This window comes from Oncorhynchus mykiss, chromosome 17, assembly GCF_013265735.2.
Source record: "Oncorhynchus mykiss isolate Arlee chromosome 17, USDA_OmykA_1.1, whole genome shotgun sequence".
NCBI lineage: Eukaryota > Metazoa > Chordata > Actinopteri > Salmoniformes > Salmonidae > Oncorhynchus > Oncorhynchus mykiss.
This window is the reverse complement of record NC_048581.1, coordinates 78,422,658-78,432,774: the sequence shown is the minus strand read 5'-3', so window position 1 is coordinate 78,432,774 and position 10,117 is coordinate 78,422,658. Positions and strand designations below refer to the sequence as shown.

General features: G+C 43.0%; 1 protein-coding gene and 1 pseudogene across 2 annotated transcripts; one reads left to right on the top strand and one right to left on the bottom strand.

Annotated features, from left to right (window-relative positions):
- The first annotated feature begins 201 nt into the window (after window positions 1-201).
- On the top strand, window positions 202-5,076 carry LOC110494623 (annotated as a pseudogene).
- A 1,702-nt stretch (window positions 5,077-6,778) lies between these two features.
- On the bottom strand, window positions 6,779-9,788 carry LOC110494624 (prothymosin alpha). Of its 2 annotated transcripts, XM_021569855.2 has the most exons (5): window positions 9,534-9,788; window positions 8,768-8,854; window positions 8,292-8,373; window positions 7,989-8,176; window positions 6,779-7,854 (listed from the first exon to the last, which is right to left on the bottom strand). In XM_021569855.2, exons 1-5 carry the CDS (start codon window positions 9,582-9,584, stop codon window positions 7,786-7,788), a joined length of 477 nt encoding a protein of 158 aa, XP_021425530.1. In that variant the 5' UTR covers window positions 9,585-9,788; the 3' UTR covers window positions 6,779-7,785. The 2 variants fall into 2 exon arrangements, with proteins under 2 accessions (XP_021425530.1, XP_021425532.1); XM_021569857.2 differs by lacking the exon at window positions 8,768-8,854 and having other exon boundaries at window positions 9,534-9,728.
- Between the last annotated feature and the right edge of the window lie 329 nt (window positions 9,789-10,117).

Genomic DNA, 10,117 nt, shown 5'->3' with positions numbered 1-10,117 from the left:
AAAACTAAGTAAATCAGTTTGGGTCTTAGATAAGCCAAGGTCGACACATCCATATAATATTTTTAACTCTTGGTCAGGGTTGTTGACAATCATTTTAAATATGGTTCATGATAATGGAAACGAAAAGTCTCTGGCGGTGCGATAGCTGCCATGTTGGTGTTGATGCTGCTTGTCTACCTAGCGCAGGGAAACAGGAGTGGTAATGTGACGTCACGTGTGAGGGACAGAGGAAGGGAGAGGAATAGTGACGAAGGTTAAAGTAGGGAGATGAATGCATCTCAGGGGAAAAAAATGAATTATCTAATTCAACGTAAATATTATAAGCATAAATATGATTGACTTGTTCACCAACAGAAAATGCTGAAATACATGACAGAGAAACACTGATAAGGTAATTTTCTTTCGTGTTGTTTCAATATGCACGCCTTGTCCTGCAAGATCATGAGTTAATTCAATTGTATAATCACCACCTTGAGAACAAACATTTCTATCAAGCCAGTCAGACCTATCAAGCCAGTCAGTCACGTTTTTACATATTTTTCATGTTTAAAGACGTGTTTCACAACGATATAATGTGTAACCTAGCATCTTAAAACGTGTGTTATTTGAGGAGACCGTGTCATAAATGTTTTTTTTATAGGTCCTACCAGAATATATTTTTTACAATGAAAAATACATCCATGAAAAATTCAAGATGGAAACGCGATTCCGCATCAGCACATCAGTATAAATAAGTGCATTATTTTCAGTGCGTCGTGCCGGTCTTGTGCCGAAAATCTCTCTGCAGAATTCGCGTGAACGCGCACACACTCAATTCTTCATTACTGCGACTTGCATGCTAGTTGAGATTTCTGCTCTTTACTCCGTTGTCAGTTTAGCCTGCATTTAACTGATTCCCGACCCCTTCTAATGTCCTTAATGTTGTCACCAGAGTCAAATACTTTCTGTGACACACACTACTGGTCAACATGAGCAACCAAAATGATTCAACATTGAAGAATTGATCTTTTGATCTTGAGTGTCCTCTAAAATTAGCTTGCCAAGGCTATTATGATGATTCAATATTTTATAGATGTAATGATGACTGCACATATGTTATTGACATGCCTCCTAACTGTACTGTCTTCCTCCTCGTAAAAAACTATTTGTCTTCTAACTTTGATTGCATTTTATCTTATGACCATCTCCTAGTGTGTGCAGAGTAAACTGGGCTCACCTAACAGAGTGATGTCCTCTCCAGGAATGGGCACCCCCAGTGACCCTCTCTTGGCCAGCCCAGGAGGGAGGTCATCAGAGAGGCCATTGGGTACCACTAATGACGGCCTCTGGAGGAGCTCCATGCCCAAGACGGCCAGCTTCCCATCGTCTACCACGCGCCTCTTGAGTCACCGTGCCAACAACTTCCACAGACCCCCGAAGTGTTGGAAGCTGATCAGACCATCCCCGCCCCCACCGCCCAACACCCCCTGCCCTCTGAATCAGCTGGACCTCAGTGAGCTACCCCCCCGCCGCACCTTCCCAGAGCTGCTCTTCAATGGCTGCGTCCTGTTTGGCATAGAGTTCAGCTATGCCATGGAGACGGCCTATGTCACCCCAGTCCTGCTACAGATGGGTCTGCCAGACCAGTTCTACAGCCTGGTGTGGTTCACCAGTCCTATATTGGGTAATGAAGTGGCAGGGAGAGATGAAGTAGATACAGAAAGTCCTGTTTGATTGGAAGACATATGATACCTAACTATACTTTGAATAGTATAGTTAGACTATATAGATGTTCCCATCTGCATTTCCCATTGAGTGCCCCTAAATCCTTCTCCTTTCTTCATGGTTTTAAGGATTCCTTTTCCAGCCTCTCCTGGGAGCTTGGAGTGACCGCTGCACATCCCGCTTTGGCCGGCGGAGACCGTTTATTTTGGCCTTGGCTATAGGTAAGGAATATTCACCATCCACTTCTTGCATGGCTCTCCCCCCTCTGGTGTGGCTGGGTTCCTGTTTTTAAACTAATATTGATATCCTGAAGTGATGGAGTTCTCTGTTTTACCTTTGTAGGAGCTCTGCTTGGTTTAACACTGGTGCTGAATGGGCGGGACATTGGAGCTGCGGTGGCAGACACAGCAACCAATCACAAGTGGGGCATCATACTGACTATTTGTGGAGTGGTTCTGATGGACTTCAGTGCGGACTCGGCAGATAACCCCAGCCATGCCTACATGATGGATGTGTGCCTGCCAGAGGACCAGGATCGTGGCCTCAATATTCATGCTCTACTGGCAGGTTTGAGAGCACTGCATACACTAACTGCTAGTCAGTCGGGGAAATACACAGCCCACTGGGCTCAGACGTAACTTCAATTTATAGTTTTGATTTACATTTGGTTGAGTTGTCAACTAACGTTAATTTAACGTGAAATCAATAAAACATGTCACTGTGTCATTAGATTTAGGTTCAACGTTTTTCAAACCCAATCAGTTTTCCATGTAGATTCAACGTCATCACATAGCTTTTTGGGGGTTAAAATAATATGGAAACAACGTTGATTCATCCAGTTTGTGCCCAGTGGGAGTATACATACTACTGGCAGGTTAGAGAGCTATTCACTTACAACTGGTCTGTCAGGGAAATTTTGTTGTACACTACTGGCTGGTTCGAGAATACATACCAATAGGCTGTAACACTCACTACTGGTATGTGAGACAGTAAAATGTACATATAAACCACTTCTGACGATGTATATCTACGATGTGATAGTGATAGCACATACAGTATATCTAAGATGTGATAGAATATACAGTATATCTAAGATGTGATAGTGATAGCATATACAGTATATCTAAGATGTGATAGTATAATCAGTGTCATTGATATGATGATCGGCTCTATGATGATTATGTCCCACTCTCTTTATGCAGGTCTGGGTGGTGGATTCGGGTACATCGTGGGTGGAATTAACTGGGACCACACTGATTTCGGGAGATCAATGGGAGGTCAACTTCGAATCATATACATGTTCACCAGTGTCACTTTGGTCATTTCCACATGCATGACCCTCAACAGCATCCCCGAGCGGCCCCTGCCAAAAACGCAGCTTCAGAAGGGCTCTCTGAAGAGCCCCAGCCTCCCTCTACCCCCCTCTCCCCCAGACCCTCAGGGGGCAGGGCTGGGATTGGAGGAGGAAGAGGAAGTGACTGGGCTCAATAGCTACCAGTTCTCTGAACCCCGCCCCTCGAACCCTGACGCCAACGCATGCCTCTGTGCCAGCCTCACCAGCCCCATCTCCCCCTCAGCCCGCTCACTCCTAAATATGGCAGCTTTATCAGTCGGGACAACTCTCTCACTGGCATTAACGAGTTTGCCTCATCCCTGGGAACCTCCTTTATAGACAGTGTGCTCATCGACTGCTACACTGGACAGCCATCGCCACAGCCCCTTGACCCAGACACTGCAGCCCGACCCCTGCCTCCAGGGGACACCCTACCTCTCCAGGGATCTCAGCCTGGAACAGGTTCACAGTCTGGAGCAGTAGCAGTGACAGTGACCCTGGCTGGGGCAGGATCACGGGCCGAGGCAGGGGAGGCTCAGATGGGGGGAGGGCCCCATCGAGGTTCATCCGCTAGTATCTTGAAGCGCCCTCAGAGCCTTGCGCTAGTGGAGGAGTCCATGGTGACCCAGAGTGGAGGGATGGAAAATGGCCGCAGAAGAACAGTGACCTTCAGTCAGCAGGTCGGCCTGGAATTGATTCCCTCTGATTTGTTTGTTTACAGATCATCGTGTTGAGAGAATTTGTTTTTTGAATCTTATTCTTCCTGTAATGAAGGTGGCAAATATTCTGCTGAATGGGGTGCGCTATGAGAGTGACCTGAGGGAAAATGTGGAGACAGCAGATTCACAGATGTCAATGAGGATGCTGTGTATCGCCATCTACAGGATGCCTCCATCACTGCGCAGCCTCTGCACTAACCATTTTTTGGGTGAGAGTCATGTCACTCTTGTGCTTGTGTTTCATTGTCTGTATGCCTACCAAGGTTAAAGCCACCAGTGAGTTTGGCTTTGTTATCACAACACCTGTCTGTGATCCAGAGGAAGCTGTGTGAGTTTGTCTACGTAAATATGAGTTATCTGCCATCCTGTCTTGATCCTAAAGGTTGGCTGTCCTTTGAGGGCATGCTGCTGTTCTACACTGACTTCATGGGGGAGGTAGTGTTCAAGGGAGACCCCAGAGCACCCCATGACTCTGAGGCCTACCAACGCTACAATGCTGGGGTCAGCATGGGCTGCTGGGGCATGTGCATCTATGCATTCAGTGCTGCCTTTTACTCAGGTGAGTCCTGCACACACACACACACACAGACACTAAAAAGAAAACACAAACGCATTCAGTCACTCAGAACACAGAAACAGAACACACACCTCACACAACATCCATAATTTAGATTCTTTATCACATTTAGTTGTTTTACAGGATTTTTTCCTTCCTCTCATTTCTATTCATAGCCATGTTGGAGAAGCTGGGGGAACGTTTCTCCCTCCGCTCTCTCTATTTCTTTGCCTACCTGGTGTTTGGCCTTGGCACAGGCCTTGCTACGCTCTCCACCAACATTTATGTGGTGCTGTCTCTCTGTATCACCTACGGGGTGCTATTCTCCACTCTATGCACGCTACCTTACTCTCTGCTGTGTGAATACTACCAGAGCCCGCAGGTTAGTGAAGATAAATGGGATTACACTGAATATAATATTGTTCAGTGTGGTTTCTGTGACATAGTGTTTTATATCCTGGTGTTGGTCAGTGTTGTCCAACTGTTGAATTTTGATATAGCAAGGTATTATGTGGAATTATACATGTGCTCTCTCTCTGTCTGTGCTGTGTGTTTGTCTGTGTGTGTAGTTCTGTGGATCGTCAAAAGAAGGCACCAGGAGAGGAATGGGGGTGGACATCTCTCTGCTCAGCTGCCAGTACTTCCTGGCTCAGATCATAGTGTCCGTGTCGATGGGACCTTTACCTGCCTGTTTCTCTGAGTTAGCACATCCCCCTGTAAGCAGGTTTAGGGACTGTCTCGAGTCACCAATGACCTTTGCTTGAAGCCCTAAATTCCTGTAAGCACAGTAACACATCTACTGTACATCTACACACAGACACACAATACAACACACACACGCCATATAGTACTGCATTCACTCGGTTTGCACTATGTGAACATTAGAGCCAAGCATGTGCCCTCTGATCAGGCTTATATCTTTCTCACCAGTCAACCAGATTATTATGGTCATTATTTACCATTTTGACTTGACGGTCCCCACTGCGTTCACAAACATACACACAGACAAACCCTTTACTAAGCCATGGACTTCAATCTGACCTGTCACTCAGCTACTGGTGTGACCGTTGTAATGACAGTGATTCTTGTCATTACCAGGAAGAGAAGTTGAAACTGGGGTGTGATTCGGCATTCCATCGGAAACTGAACAGAAAAGAAGAACAACAAATCTGTTGTTTGGTGGCAAGAAATAATTCAAGAAAATACATGTGAACTATGCTATCGATGATGGAGCTGGACAACCTTGAGAGGGAAGAATTTTGGGTTCATTTTTGCCAACAGCAAGTGCTTAATTTCACCACTAGGGCACATGCTTTAGTTAGTGTTTAGGCTTGTTTCACCACACTATACCCAAACTGGCTCACTGGAGTGGTCCTCTCACATTTGGGATAGTTATCCAGTCTCCTCACACACCACACTTATTCACTGTCATTAGTTTAGATTCTATACAGCTGAAATAACAACATTTTGTCTTCCATGTTCACCAAGCAGCCAATGAAAACATTGGTGAAATCATAATTACTTTTCAATTTTTATTTATTTAAATCTTGGACAGGCTAAAATAGCTTGCTTGGCATTGCTTGCCTTGGACAACACAATGTAATTGACACAACTCATGCCTGCGTGAGTCACCTATAGCTGGTGATGGCTCAGCGGAATGTTGATCAGGGTCTCCCACTAAAGCCTCCCTAACAGACTGGACACACGCCATGACGATGTCATGTGTCTGACTGGTTTCTTGTGAGGACACAGGACCTGTATGGAGGACCATCATGCTGTTACAACTTGCTTCAATTCAACAAAATAACATTTCTGATATTTTACAAAAAAAAATTGTCTTCTGATGGTTCTTTTTCATCCATAATTCCAATATTATGTTAATGTAACAGCTACTTAACCTCAGGGTACTGTTCAATTAAAATAACAATTTTCACTTTTTGGGGTCTGTTTTTTTTTTATTAAACTCACTTTAGCATAGAATTCCAAGTGTCTTATAGGTTTTCTATCTATGCAGATAATGATGTATATTATAAGTTTCCTTTATGATCAGTTTACTTGTAAAATGTTGGTATTAGATTTACAGCTATTATGTATTTTGCATTCAGACATACAGTATTATGTAACCACTCTTTATAACTGGTCACTGACCTGAAAACCTACATTCAGCATCACCATGTGATAACAGTTCTATCAGAGTAGTGATTGTCACCAATCAGCCCTGCCTGGAGTCAACCCACAATACCAGTTTGTACCACTAGGTGGAGCTGTAAACTGCATCATGTCAGGAGGACTTCAATGGATTGATGTGTCCAGACAGTTCAATGGAAAAAGCCAGATGCTAAGATTATGAGTCCCTCCCTCTCCCAGTAACAACGATCAGCTTGAGAATTACTCCTGTTCCTCAAACTAAACCATTCATATTCAGTCTTATACTAAATGAGGTCAACTGACATCAATGCTTACATGGCTAGGACAATTTTAACAATTTAATAAGATATACTTTCAGTTCAAACACTAGTATCACAATTGTAATTTGATTATAACACTAAAAAGCTATTCAGCATCTTATTTAAGAATGGACGTGAAAAGCTACACTGAACTATCAGTCTATGCAAAATTTTAAAAAATTGGTAAAAAGACAAGACTGATTTATTTAATCATCAAGAACCAGAATATACAAAGCAGTGGTCGAAGCAACCAAATAGCAATCATGAAATATAACTGCACAAGAAGAGACTAAGAACACCAGGGTGGGAATGATATTGATAAAGACCGTTGTAGACACAATTTCTGAGTCACCCAGACATAACATAATAACCTCAAATGAAACCAAAAAAAGAAACAGTATCTTGGGTACAAATGGTACAAACGTGTGTGAAATGCATACAGAACATGACCAAAGCCCTAAGATTTAAGAGGGGGTAATTAACATTGCAGAAGCCAGCCCCCCAAACAGGGTCAAGCGTCTTTTATCATGGAGGCGTTCTTCCATTTGTGCCATCTGTTGTGTTAACAGATCAGCCTGGCAAAGGATTAACTACTAGCAGCAGTAAACAAAAAGGATTAAAAAAGCCTGAATTAATAATGCTAACAATAGTCCATTAGCCCCTGCTTAAAACTTATCTTTGGTCTTCAGTGAGTCTGAGAAGTCACCCTGAACATGTGGAGAAGGTTACAGCTGTCTGTCTCTGAATCAGCTGGTCAGCAGTTAACTATGTAGAGAATGTGCTTAACTCATACGAAATAACAAAACCGATAAAATAGCACAGATTGTTTTGTTAAGATTGCTTAAGAAACCAATAAATAACAGTTTATAAAAAGAGAGGAGCGGCCTCTATGTTTTAGGACTCCAGTGCAATGTAATATCTTGGAGACAAACAAAATCTGTAAAGCATACATAAAGCACAAGCTCTACAAGGTGAAGTTGAACGTGCCATGTAGACAGCGTTTCAGAGGAGTACATACTCTGCACACTATGCCTTCACTTCAGCTTCCTTTGATTCACCGTTTTCTGTTTTCTGTTTTTTTGTTTCCAATTGGTCCTGAAGGGAAAAAATACAAGTTTTAAGTGGGAACTTGTGACCAGATAGATATACAACAGTCATAAAGATAGTCTCATGGTATAAGTGAATCTATTATATTGACTGCGTTTTAAAATCATCTGACAAAAGCATACCTCCTCATCAGCTGGGCGCTTCACAGGGTGGTCAACCTCATCAGCTGGGAGCTTCACCGGGTGGTCAACCTCATCATCAGCTGGGCGCTTCACAGGGTGTTCAACCTCATCAGCTGGGAGCTTCACCGGGTGGTCAACCTCCTCACCAGCAACTTCTTCTGCATCCTTGGCTGCATCCAGTCCCTCTCCTGCAATCAATTTCATACATGAAGCAAAAACAAGGGCTTCAGACACTTCACAAGTATCAAACAAACATGTTTTTTTTTTATCCAGCTGCAAGTCCAAAAAGAAACATGAACTTACCATCCTCTTCTTCCTTCTCACACACAGGGGTTTCTTCAGAATCGTCTGCACCATTTGTCTTTGTCTCTGCACCATTTGTGTGCTGGAGGGAAGGAAACAAAGAATTTGAGTAACTTTGTAATATGTCATATAAATATGGGTACATTGTATGCAGAATGACATCTAAGTAATTTAATTTCGAATAGTCTTCAGAAAAAAGTTACAATAATAGCCCATGAGTCACAGCCAACAAGCTTCAGAGTTAAAACAGGGCACATGCTCCAGTTTATACTTAATTCCCCAGAGAGTAGGGGAAGGGAGCGCAATGAGGGCCAATTGCGATCTCTTGAGAAAACATCTGTGCCATCTCACAAACTAAACAAAGAGCTGTGGGATAGCATGCATGGAACAGTAGGGCGGAGTCTGACAACACCTGCATGATGATGGCGCCGAGACAAAAGGCCATGAGGCTCGCGAGGGAATAAGCTTCAACTCACTGTTCCATTGCCGTTGGCTGGTGCGTCCCCGCTGCCATTCTCCTTCTCCTCCACCTCCTCGACAACCTCTTTCTTCTCTTTGAGCTCCTGAAAATATGTTTTCCTTGATTTGCTAGCTCACTGATAGGTACAATTGTTGCATCTCCAAAACGATTTGTCCATTTACTCGTTGCCAATGAAACCAGCCCTTCTCTAGTTCAGATTATGTTTTTAAAAATTATAGTCGGCGTTCTATTCATATCACCAATCTTTACAAGTGGAGTGTGTCCGACCACTGCCAAAGTGCCTACAATGGAAGGCATCGGGAATTTGCGTCGCGGTTCACCACAGACATGATTAGGGCGCACACTACACTCGCGCTCTGAAAGACTGGAGCCCTTCCCGCCATTGCTCAACCGTGAAGCTCGAGCGCATTCTATTTTCTGAGGGATTGTTTAGCTAACGTTATTTAGCTAGCAAAACTATACATAAACGATACATTTAGCAGTTTAGCTTGCAAATTAAACGGCAAAACCAGCTAGCTAACATAGCTAGCAAAGTAATAGAAAAGTGAATCAACTAAATAACTAGCTAAACGTTTGAGAACAACATACAACATTGCTACCTACTATTTTTCAGTCATTGACAATGACTAACATTAACCTAAGTGATTTGGTTATTACATGGTTATAAAAGCTAAAGTTAGCTAGTTGGTGTTCACACAGGCTAAACTGAAGAGTACGTTAACTAGTAACGTGGGCTAACGTAGTCAAATTAATTAACTCACCTTTGCTGAAATCTCGGTAGTTGTGGTAGTGTCTACTGCGGTATCAGCCATATTTAGTTGAATCTAAGGGTATGATATGTTTCCGAAATAAATACTGTGTTTGATGCCTCGATGTTTCTGGCAGTGATTTCTGTGAGAGGCTGAGAAGAAGAGAAGAGAATGATGAAAACCAGTTACATCTGTTTGTTAGGCTCGACTGTAATCCATTAGTTAGAATGGAGCTGGTCGATTGAAAACGTGATTGGGCAATCCAAATTTAAGCAACATGTTTTAGCGGTTTTAATTGGACAGATTGTTGTCACTCTTTGCAATGTGTCCCGCCTATCAAGCTCCTCCCAGTTTTCTTTCTCCTAATGGTCAAATATTTAAAGGGTGTACTCCGCTGTGAAGTTACCAGCGTGAAGAAAGTTTTTACATGATGTCGATTTATATGTCATTTATCTTAGTGTTAGAAACATTGTTATTCTCTCTCATTAATTACATGTTGACATTTTAATGGCGTTTCGTGTAAGACATAGCCTATGCCAAGTGCTTCAAGTGGCTTTGATGAATACCGTCCCTTTGTGTGACTGCAAGCATTGCTT

What these genes read in the sequence shown, in the direction of transcription:
- LOC110494624 (XM_021569855.2), bottom strand. Translation starts at nt 9,584, where the DNA reads ATGGCTGATACCGCAGTAGACACTACCACAACTACCGAGATTTCAGCA. An exon ending in TGAGAAGGAAGAAGAGGATG is followed by an intron (nt 8,177 to 8,291) that starts GTAAGTTCATGT and finishes AATTGATTGCAG; the next exon opens with GAGAGGGACTGGATGCAGCC. An exon ending in AGCGCCCAGCTGATGAGGAG is followed by an intron (nt 7,855 to 7,988) that starts GTATGCTTTTGT and finishes TTTTCCCTTCAG; the next exon opens with GACCAATTGGAAACAAAAAA.